At 39.4% G+C, this 20,573-nt stretch overlaps 1 protein-coding gene across 9 annotated transcripts in view; it reads left to right on the forward strand.

The window, feature by feature from the left end:
* The window catches only part of scap (SREBF chaperone), a 120,315-nt gene that overhangs the window by 25,222 nt on the left and 74,520 nt on the right, over positions 1-20,573 (forward strand). For all 9 annotated transcript variants that reach the window (XM_048529072.2, XM_048529068.2, XM_059646168.1 and 6 more), the window contains 2 exons: positions 5,168-5,377; positions 16,113-16,242. In XM_048529072.2, coding sequence (XP_048385029.1) covers positions 5,247-5,377; positions 16,113-16,242 — 261 coding nt within the window. In that variant the 5' untranslated portion in view covers positions 5,168-5,246. The remainder of the gene's footprint in view (positions 1-5,167; positions 5,378-16,112; positions 16,243-20,573) is intronic.

The following is a 20,573-nucleotide window of genomic DNA, read 5'->3' on the forward strand; positions in this document are numbered from 1 at the left end:
ATTTCATAACATAGAATCCCTACAGTGTGGAAACAAGCCCTTTGGCCCATCAAGTCCCCACTAACCCTCAGAGCATCCCACCCAGACCCATCCCCTTAATCTACACATCCCTGAACACTATGGGCAATTTAGCATGGCTAATCCACCCCACCTGCACATTTTTGGATTGTGGGAGGAAACCCACACAGACACAGGGAGAACGTGCAAACTCCACAAAGACAGTCACCTGAGGGTGGAATTGGACCCGGGTCCCTGGCGCTGTGAAGAAGCAGTGCTTAAAAAGTTTATTTTTTCAAATAAATTACATCGTAACCTTTGCTTCTGTACCAACATATGTTAAAACATGCTGCCTTTAAAATTAATTAGTATTAAAAATTTTCAATCGTTTCACTTGGTTATTAATGATATATTCGAGTTGGTGCCCATATGCTATGTATTTTCACATATGACTTCCCGAAAACAGTTCGTAGTTTTTCCAACCTCTTCAAGATTTCCATTTAACCTGCTCTATTCCAGTGAAAAAAAAATTCAAGCATTTCTTATAGCCAAAACCTTCATTCTTGAATTCATTCTCATGAAGCTTATCTAGAATAGTGGCATAATATAATAGTACAGCATCGAGGGAAATCATTTGTCCTTTGGCACTTTCAGAAAGTCAAATCATTTCATTCATTCCTTTTGCAATTTTTGAATATAAAAACGTATAAAGTAGGAGTAAGATAAGATTATATGGCCTGTTGCTTGCTCCACCATTCGATTATAGTCATGGCTGAACTTGAGCTTTGTTTTTGTTTTCCGTCATGCTCCCCATATCCCTTGAGTACTTTAGGACCTGAAAGTCTGCCTAAGTCTTAAAAATATTCAACAATTGAGCAACCACAGCCACTGGGTTTAAGAATTCCAAAAGCTCACTCTCTGAGTGAAAAAGAAAATTCTCTTGTCGGTTTGAAAAGAGTGATTTCTTTATCATAAGGCCGTGTCCAATTATTTGATTTCCCAGTGAGGGGAAACAGCCTTTGAGTCAATATCATCAAGACCTTTTAAAATTCTGTATGTTTTAATGAAAATGCTGATCCATTTTCATTTTAATGGCATTTTGTAGGTTCTACCACAACTCTTCCTGGCAGGCCACCCCATGTCCAAACAATTTTTGCATAAAACAAAACACACCCATCCATGATTTTCATTCACCTTTTGATGATCATCCTCTGTGCTCCATAGTTACCCACTGAGTTCAGAAGTTCTGCATATCTTTGAAATATCCCCTGAAATCAGCAATTACATGGTAAAAGCAAAATCTACATTGTGGCCGAGAGACAACTTTGAAAAGTGCATGTAGTTTATCTGAAAGCCAAGATCAAAGTCTACCAAGCAGTGGTTTCCACACAACTTTTCTTTAGCGTGGTTACCCTACCAGTGTCTAACAAAGTGTTAGAACTAGTCCATCTTCTCTGTTTATCAGTCTGCAGTTACAAGTAGTATACCAAAATCTCTGTCACCAAATATGTTGTAAATCGGTGTGTAACTAGAGTGAAGCGCACACTTATCACAATTTAGCTTCACTGGGTCTATCTTGTAGTTTTCATGGAGGATTTATATTTGATTCATTTGAGATATGGGTGTTGCTGGTTGGGCCAGCATTTATGACCCATCCCTTCTGCCCTTGAGAATGTGGTGCTGAGTTATCTTTTTGAACTCGTGTATTCCAAGACTTCCCATATACCAAACTCAACATTTTATGGCCGACTGAGCATTGGACGCTGTGCCATGGAGCATCCTAAATGTAAATGCACGCATGTTCTGAAAGTCAATTTCAGAGCTTGTATGTTGGACTCCACAACATGGGTGGGTGGGGATGTTGAGACTTTTCTAAATAGAGAAATCTGCCATCAAACAATTTCTGTTTTTGTGGATAACACAGGCATGTTCCTGCAGACACAAGCAAGCACAATGTATGTCACCCACCCCTCCAACAGTGACTTCATATGTAGTCTTTGTGGTTATACCTACAAATTATCAATTCAAATCAGAAATGAGGTGATGTCAAGCTCGACAGCAAATAAATTATCATGGTACTGAACATTTGTCCAATAACAAGAGAACTCAATACGGGAAATCAATCATCTATTAACAGACCAGTTCACATAGATAATCCTTATTTACTTTTTCAAAACTCCACTCCCTTATGAGCTCTCCTCTTACTAAGACTCACGTGCGCACATCCTAAAATAAGTCATGTTTTGCCACGGCTTACTATTTTTAGCAAGCATGTAGATCTACTTGCCCTGATGTACTTTTTAAAAATTATTCAGTATTGGACTTAAGTTGTGATTTAATAATACAACTCCAAGAAATGGATACTTTCTTGATTAAATATTAGAGTTCTTTTTGGGGATTAGGATGGAGAAAGGTTCAGGAAGCAGACTACAGTGCTTGGATCCTCAGCGCCTGAAAACATAGCCACAACTGGTGGAGCAGTTAAAATCAGGGAGGTTCATAATTTCAGATTTGGATGGTGCAGAGAGCCCTTGCTTTGGGTTCTGAACATGCATCTTCTTCCCCTTTGTATCTCCAGTTATGTCCATGCGATCCACTTCCAACTTGAGTTCCACTGAACTGCTGATGACTGAACTTTCATTCCTGGCCATTATATTGATATTGTTAATGGCTGTCTGATTTGTCGTATTCCTTTAAAATCTCAAATCTTAAAAAAAACATCTTCGATCCCTCTGTCCTTGCAAACCATCTCTCTGTCCTTGCAAACCACCACTGTCTCCAATTGTCCTTTCCACTGCAGAGTCTTTCTTGTTTCTGCACTTGCACAAATGTCAAAAATTAGGTTGCATTAATGCACCTAAGTCCCTCTGTATTGCAGCATTCTGGAGGTTCCTTTTTATTTAAATAATGTGCAATTTTTCCAATTTAGACACCTCACATATTCCAGTTGTACTCCTTCAGCTATCAAACCTTTACTGATTCACTTAACCTATGTGTATTTCTTTGCACATTCTTTGTATCCTCCTCACAACTTGCTTTTCTTCATACCTTCGCAAGCAAATTTGGCTAACAGTCTATTCATTCCTTCCAGCCAAGTCATTAATATTGATTTTAAGTAACTGAGGCCTTCATACTGATCCCTGTTGTTCTGCACCAGATAGTTTAAAAAAATGCCTGAAGTTATGTCTATAGAGAAAGCTATTAGAAGTTATTGAAGTGTAGTAAAATGGAATATATACAGTGACAAAACTCTAATTTAGTACATGATACCAGATGCATATCACCTGAAAGATGAATGATATTTTTCAGTAATGTTCTACAAAAGGAAATTGGATAACTATTTGAAGGAGAAAGAAGTGCAGAAATATTGGAAAAGGGCGTGGGATTGTCTTTTGAAAATAGCATTGCAGACTTGATTGGCTAAATTGCCACTTCCTTTGCTGAAATTTCAGTGATTCTTCAAGAAGCTAATGTTGTGTCAGTCTTTGTTCTGATGCAAGTATTTTTGAATTGTTGCCTGATTTCTTTCAAATGTTTATGATCAGTTGTGCATTCTTTTTGTTTAATAACTATAAAGCTAAATTTTTCTGTTTCCTCATAGTCACTAATCCTATATGAAAAATAATTGTTATTGTTCTGAATCATCATTTAATGCACAGAATTTCATCTGGGATCCTGCTGCCTTGGTGAATCGTTGGTGAAAATTGACCCTGTGAGAAGTCTCAAATATATCTCAAACTAAATAACTTTTTTCCTGGTATCCTAGAGAGCTGTGTCAAACTTGCCTTTAATCCAGATACTTGTGGGTTCAAATTCAATTTATAACCATAAGAGCATCATTTTGAGAAGATTTGTAGCTCAGGTTGAGGTTCTGGATGTGAGTTTGCTCGCTGAGCTGGAAGGTTAGTTTTCAGACGTTGCGTCACCATTCTAGGTAACATCATCAGTGAGCCTCCGACGAAGCGCTGGTGTTATGTCCCGCTTTCTATTTATCTGTTTAGGTTTCCTTGGGTTGGTGATGTCATTTCCTGCATTGGTGATGTCATTTCCTGTTCTTTTTCTCAGAGGATGGTAGGTTGGCAGTACATTGATCGATTTGGAGCCAATGTACCACCAATCTGCCATCCGCTGAGAAAAAGAACAGGAAATGACATCACCAACCCAAGGAAACCTAAACAGATAAATAGAAAGTGGGACATAACACCAGCGCTTCGTCGGAGGCTCACTGATGATGTTACCTAGAATGGTGACGAAATGTCTGAAAACTAACCTTCAGCTAGTAAACTCACATCCATAAGAGCATCATCTCAGCTAATATTTTGGTAAAGGGATTGTTTTGCTGTCGGAAGTGTTGTGGCTGAATTGAGTCACCATCTGCCATCTCATACAAATGCAAACCATCGCATAGCATTAATCAAAGCTGAGCAAGGAAATTATTATGCTAGATATTTTTGCTAGCTGTATTGTAGATGTTTCAACATATCTCTGGAGCAAGTGGGACTTGAACCAGGCCACTTTGTTCCAATTCTCATGTTAACCTGGCAAATATTTAACCCTCAATCAGTGTAATTAAATTGGTTAACTGGTCATTAATCTCATAACTGTTAGGTTGATGTGTTTTCCCCATATTATTGTAACTGTGACTTTTAATTCCAAAGTGCATCATTGATTCTAAAGCAGCCTGAGATATCCTGAGGTTCAATCAAAATGTTTCTCTTTTGCTTCCTATCTATAATGTTGGTTGTTTTCTTGTTCTCTTAATTATTTTTGCTTGCTTTATTTGCAAGTGAGGTATTTATTTTGCTCTATGCTGTTAAACAGTACATTTTAAGACAGAAATGTTATTTTCTCTTTTTCACTATTTTGTTTTGGAAAATTAGGATGGCACATATCCAATAATGTGTATTTGTCGAAGATCTCTTGCAAATTAAAATCACTGCCAAAGCAATGGTTAAAGTTATGTTTCTCTCAGTGCAGTAGTGAAGACTTAATGGTGTATTGAGCAAGTGCAATCCAGTGAAAGATAAGTGTAAATGTAATATCTGATGAAAAAAAGTGCAAATGTAACGTGTTGCAGGTTTTAGAGTCAATTAAAACTAATACAGTCTTCATAAATATTGCATGTTTCATTCAGGACTAACGTAAATATTTGATTTCTTTTATCTTGCAGATCTCCTAATGTTACCCTGGCCATCCTGGTACACTGCGTGTCTAATACTCATAATATAATGGCCGTCATGTGACAAAAGATGACAACAATGACCCTCACTGAAAGGCTACGTGAAAAGATATCACAGGCATTCTATAACCATGGGCTCTTGTGTGCATCTTACCCCATTCCCATAATTCTTTTTACTGCTGTATGCATCTTAACGTGTTGGTAAGTAGAAAATTGCATCATTATGAGCTTTGACTAGTCGACTAGAGTATTAGCAGGTCAACCTGGTTTGGTAATCTAAGAGTCATGTATAAAATTCCTAAGCTTTACAGGTGAGAAAGAGAAATGATCACCAGGAAAGAGTGAGAAGGTGATTAGGAGAGGTGACTGAAGGTATGGCCAAAGAGTAAGTTGTTAGAAGTCTTTACAGTGTAGTAATATGGATAACATGTTGTGATAAAATTGTAATCTAGTATGTGATCCCAGACAGCTTTTAGTTGTGAAAGATTGTCAAAGCAACCCAAAGCCAAATGAACAAAAATTAACTGCTGGGTGTAGGGCTGGATGACATTTTGAGTGCTGCTTGGAGACAAGACCCCTTGCAACAGAGCACATAGAGAAACAGTGTGAGTTGATAATAACAGTATGATAGACAAATGTGATTTAGAGGTAGGATAGAAACAACAAAGGTTTAGAATTGTCAAAATTTGTGCAGGCTGGAGCTAGCAAAACCTTTTTGAGAGCTTTTGAAGAGGCAAGCCTTAAGGCAATTAAGCCAGTTGCTGTTGAAAATCGTCACACATTTAAGTATAGATCACTTGAGCTTTGCTGCTCCTGCCGGCTTTGTATAACTAACAACTTTCAGAACTAATAAAGCTGCAAGATGTTCTGAACATCTCCAAGATCAGGGCACTGCCAACAGCTTGGTCTGATCATCACCATAAGTAACTACCTCAACAACAATCTAAACAACACAACTGCCACGGCACTAACTGTGATGCATGCAGATCACTCCCTAATATGCACTAAAGTTGATGCAACTTTGAAAATTCAAAGCAATACTGTCCTTGTATCAAGATCAGCCAACCTGCTTACATAGTCTAAAGTAAATGGTTCCATGCATAGACTGTGCAGTAGTGAAATACAACATATTTCAAGACACCATTTACAATGCTGTATACTCAACATATGGAAAACTGCTAATATCACAGATGTTATTTAAGACAAGCAGTTCACTCTCATCAATTAAAAGTGAGATCCAAGTGAGACACCTGTGAACATATTAAGAGCCAGCTGAAGTCCAATGAGCTGCCAGATAGTGCATTAATAACTACTGGTGGCAAATCTGCTCAAATGCCAATGAAACACCTTTTGACAGAGAAATTGTTTAAAAGCGTGACTGAAGGGATCCAAAAAACAAGAGAAGGGGGGGTCATCACCAACTGTTTAAAAATGCAAGTTTGAGAAATAAAGGAAAAGATGGCTTGTGTTGAACACAGAGGGAACTCTTTATGATATACCTGTTATTTTCATCAGCGTGCTTATCTGTAGTACTGACCATGGCAAAATTTGGTAGGCAGCAAAAGTAACTTCTGATTTCAGACGTATCTTTGGCATCTCTTGGCAGGACAAGATGACCAATTCAGGTCCTGGAGCATGCTAATTCTATTTCTGCACTCATTGCAAATGCCTGCGTTGACATGGCCATGTTCAATAGATCGATGATGACCATACAGCTGAAGACTTTCTGTGCGGCGAATTGAACACTTGGTCACAACTTCCCCAATATCAATGCCTCTGATATCAGGAATATCTGCAAGCGCGATGTTAAGAATGGACATAGACACAACAAACTGAGAGACAGTAGTTAATGACCATGATCTTCGGTGGCTGACTGTTTGGAAGAGAATTAGAAGGGCTAGCTGAGAAAAGGACCCAATGTAAGGAAAGACTCTTTTGAATTATGGACCTTTCTCGACAGCAAAAGCAACAGGGACTGTCATGCCAAAATGTTGTTTGAAAGTCACATCAAGTCCTGTTTAGGAGTTGACCACCATGGTGCAAACTTCTTTCATCAGACAGAGAAAATGTGCCTAATCTTCAGATGTTTAACTGCTGATGTTTTGTTTAGGACAAAATTCTTCTTGTTCTGATTTAATACATGTTTCATACATGTGATGCATTTTGGAAGATCCAGTTCAAGAGCAAACTATACAGGAAATGGAAAAGCCCTGGGGAAAATTGATGTACAGAGATATCTGGGTGTTCAGGACCAATGTAGGTGGATACAGTGGTTAAGGCATATGGCATGCTTTCATTCATCTGACAGGGTAATGGGTACAGAAGTTGCAGGTCATGTTATAGTTGTATAGGACTTTGGTTCGACCATGTTTGGAATACTGCGTACAGTTCTAGTCGCCATATTACCAAAATGATGTGGATGCTTTGGAGAGGGTGCAGAGGAAGTTCACCAGGATGGAGGGTGCTCGCTATGAAGAGAGATTGAGTAGATTAGGATTATTTACATTAGAAAGGTGGAGTTTGAGGGGGGGGACCTGATTGATGTCTACAAAATCATGAGAGGTATAGACAGTGTGGGTAGCAAGAAGCCTTTTCCCCAGATTGGGGTCTCAATCACTAAGGATCGCGATCTCAAGGTGAGAGGGGACAAGTTTTTAAGGGAGATGTGTGTGGAAAGTTCTTAATGCATAGGGCGGTGGGTGCCTGGAACACATTGCCCATCTTGACAACCTCCATTGGCACGTTAACGTCATTTAAGATGCATCTAGACAGATACATGAACGGGCAGGCACCAGAGGGATACAGACCCTTGGAAAATAGGCAACAGATTTAGATAGAGGATCTGGATTGGTGCGGGCTTGAAGGGCTAAAGGACCTGTTCCGGTTCTGTAATATTCTTTATTCTTTGTTCTTCGTTCTTCTTTGTTTCATTTCGAGAAAACTTGCTCTTAAAAGCTGTTATTCAACAATATCTGAAAGCCCTATTTTTAGTAATGTTTACTTGCAAATTTGAGATATTTTGTAATGATAAATACTTCAGTCATTTAGTACGTCATGCTCAATTCCTGTCTGGACATGTAATAGCTTGGTGTAAAATATTTTGCAGAAAGTTGCATCAAATGTAATCGGTTTTCACTGGTATCTCAATTTGACAAAAATACTTGATTGTGGCTTAAAACTTTAGAATTTCTGCTTGCTTATGTAACTACTGTGACTTACTGATGGAATCTTAAAACTTTTGAAGCCGTGTGTTAAGCTACTTAGACGCAGATTTTACCAGCAATTTGCTAACTTGGTAAGTCGAGAGTTTTGAATTCGTTGTGCTTTGTCTTAGGAGATTAAGTGATGATATATCCCATACTCTGAAACATTTCTGTCAACTGATGTAGAGTGACTCAGAATTTTTTGAGAAGTCCGCAATGTGTTGGACAGTTCAGAGTGCATTGCCATATGTCCAGTTGATGAGTGAGGCATGGCAGATAACCTGTTAAGAAGGCAAACAGAATGTTTCCTTTTATTAGCCAAATGTAGAATAAAGAGCAAGAGGGTTATGCTGGTACTGCATAAAGTGTGGATAACCCACAGCTGGAGTACTGTATACAGTTTTGCTCATTACATTATAGGAAGGGTATGACTCTGTTAGTTATAAACCAATGTGGACTACCTTAATTAACCAGCTTGAATGCATTCAACTGAATGGCTCCTGTGCTGTATATTTGCAAAATATGAACCGTTACTATGAGAAACTTTGGCTTGTGGGGACATGTGTCAAGGAAGTCAGTAAGTTTCAAAAACAATTAACAGGGCAGAGTAAAGAAACAGTCAGAAATCCTACTTCAGATATGGCAGGTAATGGCAAAACTACAAGGAATGTGCTGATTACACCAGAGGAAAAACTTATAAACAGGTGAATAAAGCATCACTGCTAAGGGGCAGGTTAGAGTGTATGATCTAAATAGGAGCTCTCTAAATAGAGTATAAGGAATAAACTAAATGAGTTGCAGGCACACATTTAAATTGGAGATTATGATGTAGTCGTCATTACTGAGGCATAGCTACAGGATGGTCTAGAAACTGAATGCACCAGGTATAATGTTTACAGGATGGATAGGGAGTTGGCAGAGGGAATGGACTAGCCTTGCGAATCATTCGTGAGGAAGCATGTAATGAGGGAAAGCTTTCACTGGAGACTTTATGGGTGGAACTGAGGAATTATAAAGGATTTAGAATCATAGAGTCCCTATAGTGCGGAAGCAGGCCATTTGGCTCATCAAAACCAAACTGACCTTCTGAGACCCACCCCCTACGACATTGCTATAGCTCCTGACTGTAGATGCTGTGGGCATAGCGGTCCATCTAACCTGCACACCTTTTGGATTGTAGAAGGAAGCCAGAGCACCTGGACAAAACTCCTGCAGACATGGGGAGAATGTGTAAACTCCACACACAAACGGTTGCCTGAGGCTGGAATCAAGCCCAGGCCCCTGGCACTATGAGGCAGCAGTGCTTATCACTGAGTCACTATCTAACACGAATAGGTGTTGTGTGGAGAGCCCTTGGTAGCATCTCTGAGTGCTAAATTGTTTAAATAGAGAATTTAGGCAGAAATTAGTAGCAAAGGCAGAGTAGTATTAATGGGGTATTTTAACTTGAACATAGATTGAAAGCGTCTATCAAGTAGTGAATTGAAGAGGGCTAACAGCATTGCTGTGGGTTTGGAGTCTCATGTAGGTCGGACAAAATGGCTGATTCCCTTCCCAAAAAGAAGGACATTGGTGAACTCAGTGGATTTTTCTCACATTCAGTCATAGATGTCATGGTCACTGAGAGTAGCTATATATTCTAGTTTAATTAATTTTAAATCTAGTAGCTGACAAGGTGACCTTTGGCCCATGCCTTCAGACCTTTATCCAGGGCCTCCAGATGCTAGCCCAGTGATATTAACAGTATGCCATGAACTGCCCTTTGTAATGCTGATGAGGCCACGTAACTTGCTGCCTTGATCAGTGCCGTGAGATTATTAACGTCCACTGAACGGCTGTTTGAATCAAGTTTAAATAATCATTTTTCAAAAAACATAAAAATGTAAAAATAAAAAATATATCCTTGAGAGACCATTCAAACAAAGTAGCTTTTTACTTTTTAAAAATAAATCGGCTTTATATTGCAATGATAAATTCCAATGAGACAAGTGCTTCTGCAGTCTTGAAAATGATGGAATTAAGTACGTGCAGTTGGAATTTATCATTGTAATGTTGGTGTCAGCAGGCATTTAATTGTTTGATACATAAATATTAAACATTGACATCTCTAATAATGCAACAATGCCATACTATTGTGTTACCTTCGAATATTTGCTCATGAACAGAAATATTGCACGCACCAGCAGTTGTTTGAAGTGGAGACTGTTAGCTGAGCCAAACTGACTAGTGGCTGGCATAATATTAACTTCACTTTTTTAAGTGCTGCTTGAAAATTTCCATCAGTTGCATTTATTTATTTAAAAAACAGTTTTAAGCTTGCCCAGCACGCATTGCTAAACAGAAATTCCAATCGATTTCTTCAAATTTTGGCCTATATAAACAGTGAAATATGTGATAAAGTTTTTAGAGTTCAGGTCTCTCAAAATGTTCTTTTAACAGTCGGAAACGTTGTTCTGATCAATGTTTCTTACAAACAACAAGTTGTCTGAGAACTATTCTAAAGGCCATTGCAACAAACTCTTTTTTTGTTTTGTATGAGCTATGGGTGTCACTGGCACTGTGTTTCAGAAGAGTTATACTGTTCTCAGCATTAGAGTCATAGACTCACAGAGATATACAGCATGAAAACTGACCCTTCAATCCGACTCATCCATGCCGACCAAATATCCTAAATTAATCTAGTTCAATTTGCCAGCATTTGGCCCGTAAACCTTCTAAACCACTCCTATTCATATAGCTCTCCAGATGGCTTTTAAATGTATTTATGCCGGCTTGCACCACTTCCTCTGGCAAATTCTATACACGCAGCACCCTCTGCATGAAAATGTTGCCCCTCAGGTCCCTTTTAAATTTTCCCCCCCTCACCTTAAACCTATGCCCTCCAGTTTTGGATTCCCCTACCCTGGGGAAAAGATCTTGTCTACTCACCCTATCTATGCTCCCCATGATTTTATAAACTTCTTTAAGGTCATCCCTCAGCCTCCACTGCTTCATGGAAAATATTACTAGCCTGTTCACTGTCACCCTCTAGATCAAAACCTCCAACCCTGGCAACATCCTGGTAAATCTTTTCTGAACACTTTCAAGTTTAACAGCAAGGAGACCAGAATTGGGCGCAGTATTCCAAAAGTGGCCTGACCAATGTTCTCTACATGACCTCTGAATTCCGATGCTCCGTACACTGAGCAATGAAGGCAAGTGTACCAAATGCCACCTTCACTACCCTATCTACTTAGGACTCCACTTTCAAGGAAGTATGAACCTGTGCTCCATGGTCTGCTTGTTTGACATCACTCCCCAGGATCTTCTCCTTAAGTGTATAAGTGCTGCCCTGATTTGTCCATCAAAATGCAACACCTCACATTTTCCTAAATTCATAGAACTCCATCTGCTGCTCCTCGGCCCATTGGCCCATTTGATCAAGATCCTGTGGAACTCTGAGCTAACCATTATTGTCCACCACGCCACCAATTTTGGTGTCATCTGCAAATTTACTAACCACACTTCCCTGTATTCACATTTGAGATTATTCATCTAAATGCCAAAAAGCAGTGGACTTAATCTGTGGAGAGATAAACTGAATTCTGCTTGATCTACTGAGCTTCTCCAGCATTCTGTTTATTTCCAGTTTCCAGCATCTGCACTGTTTTGCTTTTCTCTTAGTTATGTAGAGCTAATTTATTTATGTGAATAAAATTCATTTTAACTAGACCTAGCAAATCACTTGGTAATATTGGTCACCGTAGAACAAGAAAATCAAGGTTTGATAACTTGAATATGCTGAAGGTGTCCCAAGAAGAGTCTTAGTATGACTGTATTCATGTTCTACCTTTTTTGATACAGTTCATTATATAAATTGGTGACACAAATTAGGTCTTTTTGAATCAAAAAAAAGGTGCTTAGTTTGAACTGTTTCCCAAATGTATGCCTTCAAAAAGAGGAGTTTCATTGAACTTTGTGATTGTAGGAATTGTTTATGAAGCCAAAGAGCCTGAAAAATGTAAATAACTTTGTATTTGCTGCCACCTCTTGTGCAGGTACCAAAACCTGCATTCGGTATGACTGACCTTTAATTACTATGTATCATGTATAATTCTGGATTATTGCTTTGGGATAGAATCAAGATTTTGTCTGGAACTTAATTTCTTATTTCTGCAATCATTCACTTTCTGATATTTTCTCCATCTACTGAGTGACATGGCCGTTTTTTCACTTTGTGCTTGCTAACAATCTGAGCTGTAATTTTAAAAAAGATGCTAACTAATTCAAATATTTGTTCTTCATGAAGGCCTCACAGCACATTTTTCAACAGAGGTTAAAATGCACCATGTATTTATTAATTGAATATGCAGAAGAGGCTTTTTAAGTTGCTTATGCAAATAGAAAATGTGAATACATTAAAATGTTAATATACACCGACTGATTCCTTTCAGTACTTTGACTGAAATTGATTTACAAAACCATTTGCCATTTCAAGAAAAAGAAAATTTTGTTAGCTTAGTCACATGATGCAGTGAATCTTAAAATGAAACCTGTTCAATCTTTATTCCTGATAATAAAATGTGAGGCTGGATGAACACAGCGGGCCCAGCAGCATCTCAGGAGCACAAAAGCTGACGTTATCACTGATACAATCTTTATTCCTTCCATTCTGTCTCAACAGTCAACATTGTAATAAGTAACTCTTTGCTTTAATTATTTAGTTTATTTATCTTTGTTTCAAGCTGTTCCTTCATTTTTTGAGTAACTCTGCTTAAATGCTGTCCAAGTTGATCTCAAATCTTCAACCAACATAATCTTGAGCTCATCCAAAACCCTGCTTTTCAAGTATTCATCAAGTTCTGTTCACTTATTACCTGTATGTTCACTCCTAGATTCTGTTGTCCAGTCCAATAATGTGTGATTATTATTTGTTGTCCTGCTTTCAGATCACACCTTGACCTCACTCTGAAACTTTCCTCAATTCTCCTGTTACCTGTCTGCTTTTTCAATACTTGCTCTTGCACATCCTTATTTTACGGAAATTACTGGCAAAACCTATCTCGTTCACTAATGATTGACAGTGATCTCATTGTCATCATTAGACTGTCAACCCCAGACTTTTTTTATTGACTTCAAATTCCATCATCTGCTATGGCAGGATTTGAACCAAGGTCCCCAGGATATTTCCTGGGTTTCTAGATTAATAGTCCTGCAATATTAACACTAGGCCCTCGCCTACCCTGTGGGAAGAAAGCAGAGTTAATATTTCAAGTTTGGTGACACTTCATCAAAACTGTTAGCAGCTCGAAAAATGTGATACTTATGCTGAAGACACCCTGAGGTTGATGAAAGATAGGTGGAGATGGTGAAAGGTATTAAAGGTGTAGATGAACAAGGAGATTATGATTAGTGGGCCAAGACAGAAGAGAAGCTTACTAAGTGATGATGATTATCACTTTCGTGCTTAGTTTTGATGATTACATTGTTAGTATCAAAACCTTCCAAATTAAAGGTCCGATCTCCCTTCCTAAATCTTTGGGCCTCTCTTTTTCAGATGCCTCTTAAACTTTGCCTCCTTGACCAAGCATTTGGTTGTCTGTCCTAAAATCATCTTCTTTGCTTCAGTATCACACTTAGTTTGAAGTTTCTAGGGAATGGGATGGGCCAGTTTGCCTGGAAAAGATACTGAGGGATAGGCTCTATTCCCTTTTGGAAGAAAATGGGCTTTTCACTGGTAGACAACATGGTTTTGTGCAGGGAAGGTCATGCCTTATCAACTTAATAGAATTCTTTGAAGACCTGACAAAGTTGATTGATTGAGGGAAAGGCTGGAGATGTCATATACGTGGACTTCAGTAAGGCATTTGATAAGGCTCCCCGTAGCAGGCTGATAGAGAAAGTGAAGTCACATGGGGTCCAGAGTGTGCTAGCCAGATGGATAAAAAAAACTGGGTAGGCAACAGGAGACAGTAGTAGTGGAAGGCGGTTTCTCTAATTGGAGACCTGTGACCAGTGGTGTTCCACAGGGATCTGTGCTGGGACCACTGTTGTTTGTGATATATGTAAATGATTTGGAGGAAGACATAGGTGGCCTGATTAGCAAGTTTGCAGATGACACGAAGATTGGCGGGGTTGTAGATAGTGAAGGGGACTGTCAGAGATTACAGCAGAATATAGATAGACTGGAGAGTTGGGCAGATAAATGGCAGATGAAGTTCAATCCGAGCAAATGCGAGGTGATGCACTTTGGAAGATCTAATTCAAGAGCGAACTATACAGTAAATGGAAAAGGCCTGGGTAAAATTGATGTATAGAGAGATCTGGTTGTTCAGATCCATTGTTCCCTGAAGGTGGCAACACAGCTCTCTAGAGTGGTCAAGAAGGCATACGGCATGCTTTCCTTCATCGGAAGGGGTATTGAGTACAAGAGTTGGCAGGTCATGTTACAGTTGTAGAAGACTTTGGTTCGGCCACATTTAGAGTACTGCATACAGTTCGGGTTGCCACATTACCAAAAGGATGTGGATGCTTTGGAGAGGGTGCAGAGAATGAGGGGTATAGACAAGATGGATATCAAGAAGCTTTTTCTCAGAGTTGGGGTCTCAATTATTAGGGGTCATGAGTTCAAAGTGAGAGGAGGAATGTTTATAGGAGATATGTGTAGAAAGTTCTTTACGCAGAGGGTGGTGGGTGCCTGGAATATGTTGCCAGCGGAGGTGGTAGATGCAGACATGATAGTGTCTTTTAAGATGTATCTGGACAGATACATGGATGGGCAGGGAACAAAGGAATACTACACATCCTTAGAAAGTAGATGAAAGGTTTAGACAGAGGATCTGGATCAGCGCAGGCTTGGAGGGCCGAAGGGCCTGTTACTGTACTGTAATTTTCTTTGTTCTTTGTTCTTAAGGATGTTACATTCAGGGAAATTGTTGTCAAGTTGTTATTTTATTGACTCATTTGTATCTTCACAATGGACCTCTGTGTCAGTTGCCTTGCAGACAACATAAAATCCTCCTAATTATGTTGGATTAGGATGTACAGATTTTTCATTTACCAGTTTGGGTAATATCTACAGATAGCATTTTGAACAGTATGTACAGAGTGATTGATTGTTGCAGGAGACAGAATTGTTTGAATTAGAAATAAAATTCTTGTTTGTAAATACAGAATATACCATTAATTTTGCTTAATTTTCAGTACTTTACAGGCTTTTATTGTAATGATTTACATTTGTAGCCAACTGAATATATTTCAATAATATAATTTTATTTTGGAATGGTGATTATATGGTTCAGTACAGTTTTGCACAAAAGTGAAAAATGTTACCGTATCTCTGAATTGGGGCTGGAAGAAAAATCATTATTTTGCAATGCTTAACAAGATACTTGTCAGCGACCTTTTAAGTCATTTGCTGTGTCACTATTTAAGGCAGAGCATTTTTGGATCAGAAATGAAAGAGTTGTTGTAACTGCTTCTCAATATTACACAACGTTTTAAAAAAAAATAGGTGAAATACAGGGTTATCAAGATTTTCAGTCCTCATGCAATGCCCAGATAGATGTTTTGTGTTTGTACTGTAGGGATTGGACATTGGAAGGCATCAAGTATTATGAATACCTTGCAGGAGGTCAGTTAATATTTTGGCAATACAATATTTGTATAGATGAGGGGAAAATAATACTGAAGTGCTGTTACACATTTCTGGACTATGTTTACTTAATTTTTGTTTTGCTTTGATTTTGTTATAGTTATCCCTTATTAAAGCTACCTCTGCCAGGGACAGGACCTGTTGAGTTCACTACACCAGTGAAGGATTATTCTGTACCCCCTCTTGAACCAAATCTGCGACACACTGATCAGAGTGACAGACCAGATTGGGTAAGTTTTGAACTGTTCAACTGTTTGTGTATTACATCTCCAAAGGGAACTAGTTATCATTTCAGGAAAGCAGGTAATGGTGTACCCAGAAAGAATTTTCAGCTATTTAACCTTGATGTGAAATACTAATGATCTACAAATTTGTCAGTAAGGGTGAATTCATTTCAGATAGTCACTTGTCATGTAAGAGGTCATAGATCATAGAATCCCTACACTGTGGAAACAGGCCCTTCGGCCCAACGAATCCACACTGACCCTTGGAGCATCCCACCCAGACCCAACCCCCTATAACCTACCTAATCTACACATTCCTGAATACTACATGCAATTCAGCATGGCCAATCCACCTAGTCTGCATGTCTTTGGACTGTGGGAAGAAACCAGAGCAACCGGAGGAAACCCACTCAGACACAGGGAGAAAGTGCAAACTCTACTCAGGCAGTCGCCCGGTGGTGGAATTGAAGCAAGGTCCCTGGCGCTGTGAGGCAGCAGTGCTAACCACTGAGCCACCATGCTGCTCATTAATGAATCATATTAAGACATGTTGAACAAATGATTATATTAGCACAGTATACTAAGTAGCTGCATTTACTGACACCGGTGTATGCACACGAAGCATCATTTAAATTTGCACACCTACACGTAAGTGGGTTTGGGTTTAATAAGATGTGGCTGTGAATTGGATGTGTAGCTGGAGAGCGGTTGGTGGGAATAGGTCCCGGAGAGGTGGGATGTGGGGATGCATTGGAGGAGGTTCAAGGATGGGTCCTGTGAGTGAGAGGGCTTTGGGTAGGGTGGGGAGAGGGAACGGACTCTGCTCCTCATTTTCTGCTTATACAGCTCAGTGCAGGTCTGAAATTGTGCTTGCCCATGTTTCCAGATTAGCACATTTGCTTAGTTGTCTGCGCTTGAGTGTCATCAGATGCTGCCTAAATATAAATTATGCACTGTTACAGATGTAAAAATAAATATTTCTCAAGTTTCTAAGGGTTGTCTGTTTTTCCCTTGTGTTTGTTTTCTTATCGTCTGCTGCAAACTCAGTATGGCAGATATATTCTTCAGGTGTCTACAAGCTTGGCCAGTAGTAGCACTATCAAAGCATTTTTGAAGATGTAAGGTTCCCACCAAAATTACCGTTCAGTACTGCAGCTGTTCATTAGTTTTTCTAAGTGATATTTATCATGGAAGAATAGTTTCCTATGCTGAGGCAGAGTGATAAGTGGTAGTAGCAGGAGGCTTCCATGCCAATATTTGATTTACAATTTCTAAATCTCATGTGGTCCACAGTTGGTGTTCAGAGCTCCCAGGACAATACCCCCTCATCAACTGTGTACTATTGTACTGCTATCTTTAAAACGTTTGACCTTCTAACTGAAAGGATATACTCAGGACTGGGGATGATTCGTTCTGCAATCCTTGTTCTTCTGACTTTCTTGCTGTCAACATCACACTTCTACGGATGCTTTGGGTTTCATGATTTCTAGCTAGAATGCCTTTATTATTTCTTTTCCCATTCAACTTTTAATTGTACTAACTCAACAGCTACAAAATGTGGCAGTTATTGCCATTATTTTTGGTGCTGTGGATATAATTTTAATGAAGAAATGGCACCGATATCACTTCTGCCTATTTTTTTTTCCTTTACTCATTAACAGAACGAGGGCGCCATTGGCTAGCAAGCATTTATTGCCCAGTCCTAGGTCTGGGTTTGCATGTAGTCCAGACCAGGTAAGGATGGCAGTTTCTTTCCCTAAAGGACATTAGTGAACCAAATGGGTTTTTCTGACAATTGGCGATGGAGTCATGTTCAGCATTAGACTTTTAATTCCAGATTATTGAATGCAAATTCCACCATCCATCATGGCTGGATTTGGACATGTGTCCCCAAATGCATGGATCCCGTAATTAACAGTCCAGCGATAGTAACTCTAGGGCATCCTCCTCCTTCAACACCCCCCCCCCCCCACCCCCCCCCACCCCCCCCCCCCCCCCCCCCCCCCCCCCGTGGTGTAGTTTTTCCTGAATATGTGGAATCTGTTTGTGCAGGTGTTGAGACTTATACAGGAAGGTTGCAGAGTACGTGAATTTAGTGTCTAATGCTGACTTAACACCAGCTGTGTTTATTTTTGCTGCTGTAGTTAATTCCCATTCCTAAATATTGATCTATTGCGCATATATTAAGCAACATAATGGCACTCACCTCAAATCCTCCTCATTGCCCCCAACACCATCTAACGAGATCATCAGAACTGAATTTATTGGAAATTCTGGGTCTTTGGAGAAGTTGATAATTGTTAATATTTTCAAGAGGAGCAGTGTTATCTCCAGTGCTGTGGTAATGTTTCTTTCTCATTCTGCACAACGCTTATTTGTAGGAGCTACTGTTGTTATGTGCAAATTAATTGTTACTTAGAAACCTAGCTTATTCCTGCTCTTATTTTCTATTTGGCCCTTCGAGTCTTCTCTGCCATTCAATATGATCATGCCTGACCGTCCACCTAAATACCCTCCTCCACTTTCTCTCTATAACCTTGATCCCTTTAGCCTGAAACTATATCTATTCCTTCTTGAAAGCATTCATCAATTTGGCTTCAACTGCTTACTGTCGCAGAGAATTCCATGGGTTCATCACTCTGGGTGCAAAAATATCTCTCCTTATCTCAGTCCTAAGTCACTTACCATGTATCCTTAAACAGTGGCCATTGGTTCTGGACTCTCCAGTCATCAGGAATATCTTTCCTCTGCTTACACTGTCTGTCCCTGTTAGAATTTTATAGGTTCCTGTAAAATACTCCTCTAATTCTTCTGAGCCGGGGTGAATATAATCCTAAACTGATCCAGCCTCTCTTCATATGTCAGTCTTGCCATCCCAGGAATCAGTCTGTTCAACTTTTGCTGCATTCCTTCGATAACCAGAACCCCTTCCTCAGATAACAAGACCAAAATTGCACACGCTATTCCAGATATGGTCTCAGCAAGACCCTATACAATTGCAACATGACATCACTGAAATCCTGTGGCCATTAAAGCCTACTTGCCATATGCCTCCTTCACCTCTTGCTGCATCTTCATATTTACTTAAAGTGACTGGCGTTCGAAGACTATCTAGGCCTTGTTGAGCGTCCCATTTTCCCAGTCTTTTGCCACTTAATCTCACCTTTGTCTACGTTGTACTTCACCTGCCTTCCGTTTGCTCGTTCACTCAACTTGTTCAAACCACACTGAAGCATCTCTGCATCCTCCTCATAGCTCACTTTGTGTCACCTGCACATTTGGAAATATTACATTTAGCTCTCTCATCTAAATCATTAATAAATATTGTGAAATGTTGGGGTCCAAGCACCGATCCCTGTAATATCCCACTGATCACTGCCTGCCACTCAGTAAAGGACCCATTTGTTCCTACTCTTTTGAGTCTCCAACCAGTTTTCTATCCATATCAGTAACTATCTCACACCAGTGTGCTTTAATTTTGCAAGTTCATCTCTTATGTTGAACCTTTTTGAAAACCTTCTGGATGTCCGAGTTGAACACATCCGCTGGCTTTCCCTTTTCATTTCACTCCTTGTTACATTCTTTCAAAATTCCAGTAGATATTTTAAGCATGATTTCCCTTTAGTCCGTCCATGCTGATTCTGTCTAATCCTGTCATTGTTTTCTAAGTGCTCTGCTATTAAATCTTTGATAATGGGCTCTATCAATATCAGGTTAACCAGTCTATAATTATCTATTTTCTCTCTGCTACTTTTTAAATAGTCATAGAAACTTCCCAAATCAGTAGAATCTTGAAAGATAACCACTAAAGTATCCATTAGGTACACTTTCTTGAGCATACACAGATGTGGATTATAGAGTTCTGGGGATATATTGGCTTTACGTCCCATCCGTTTCCCCAACACCATTTCCACTTCTCATCCCAATTTATTTCACTTCCTCTCTGAGTAGATCCTGTTCACCAACATTTTGGGGATGTTATTAGTTCTGCTTTCACAAAGGAAGATACAAAAATATGTGTTTAATTGAAACAAGAACCAAAAGAGCTGCTGATGCTGTAAATCAGGAACAAAAACAAACTTGTTGGAAAAGCTCAGCAGGTCTGGCAGCATCCGTGAAGGAGAAAACAGAGTTAACGTTTTGGGTCTGGTGACCCTTCCTCAGAACTGATGGTGACTGGGGAAAATGTCAGTTTACATGCAGAAATCAGGGAGGTGGGTGTGGTAGGGAGTAAACAGAAGAGAATGAATACAAAATAAATTGTGCACAGTTCTGGTCACCACACTACCAGAAGGGGAGAGAAGCTTTCGAGAGGGTGCAGAAAAGGTTTACCAGGA

Source organism: Stegostoma tigrinum, chromosome 5 (assembly GCF_030684315.1).
Source record: "Stegostoma tigrinum isolate sSteTig4 chromosome 5, sSteTig4.hap1, whole genome shotgun sequence".
Taxonomy (NCBI): Eukaryota; Metazoa; Chordata; class Chondrichthyes; order Orectolobiformes; family Stegostomatidae; genus Stegostoma; species Stegostoma tigrinum.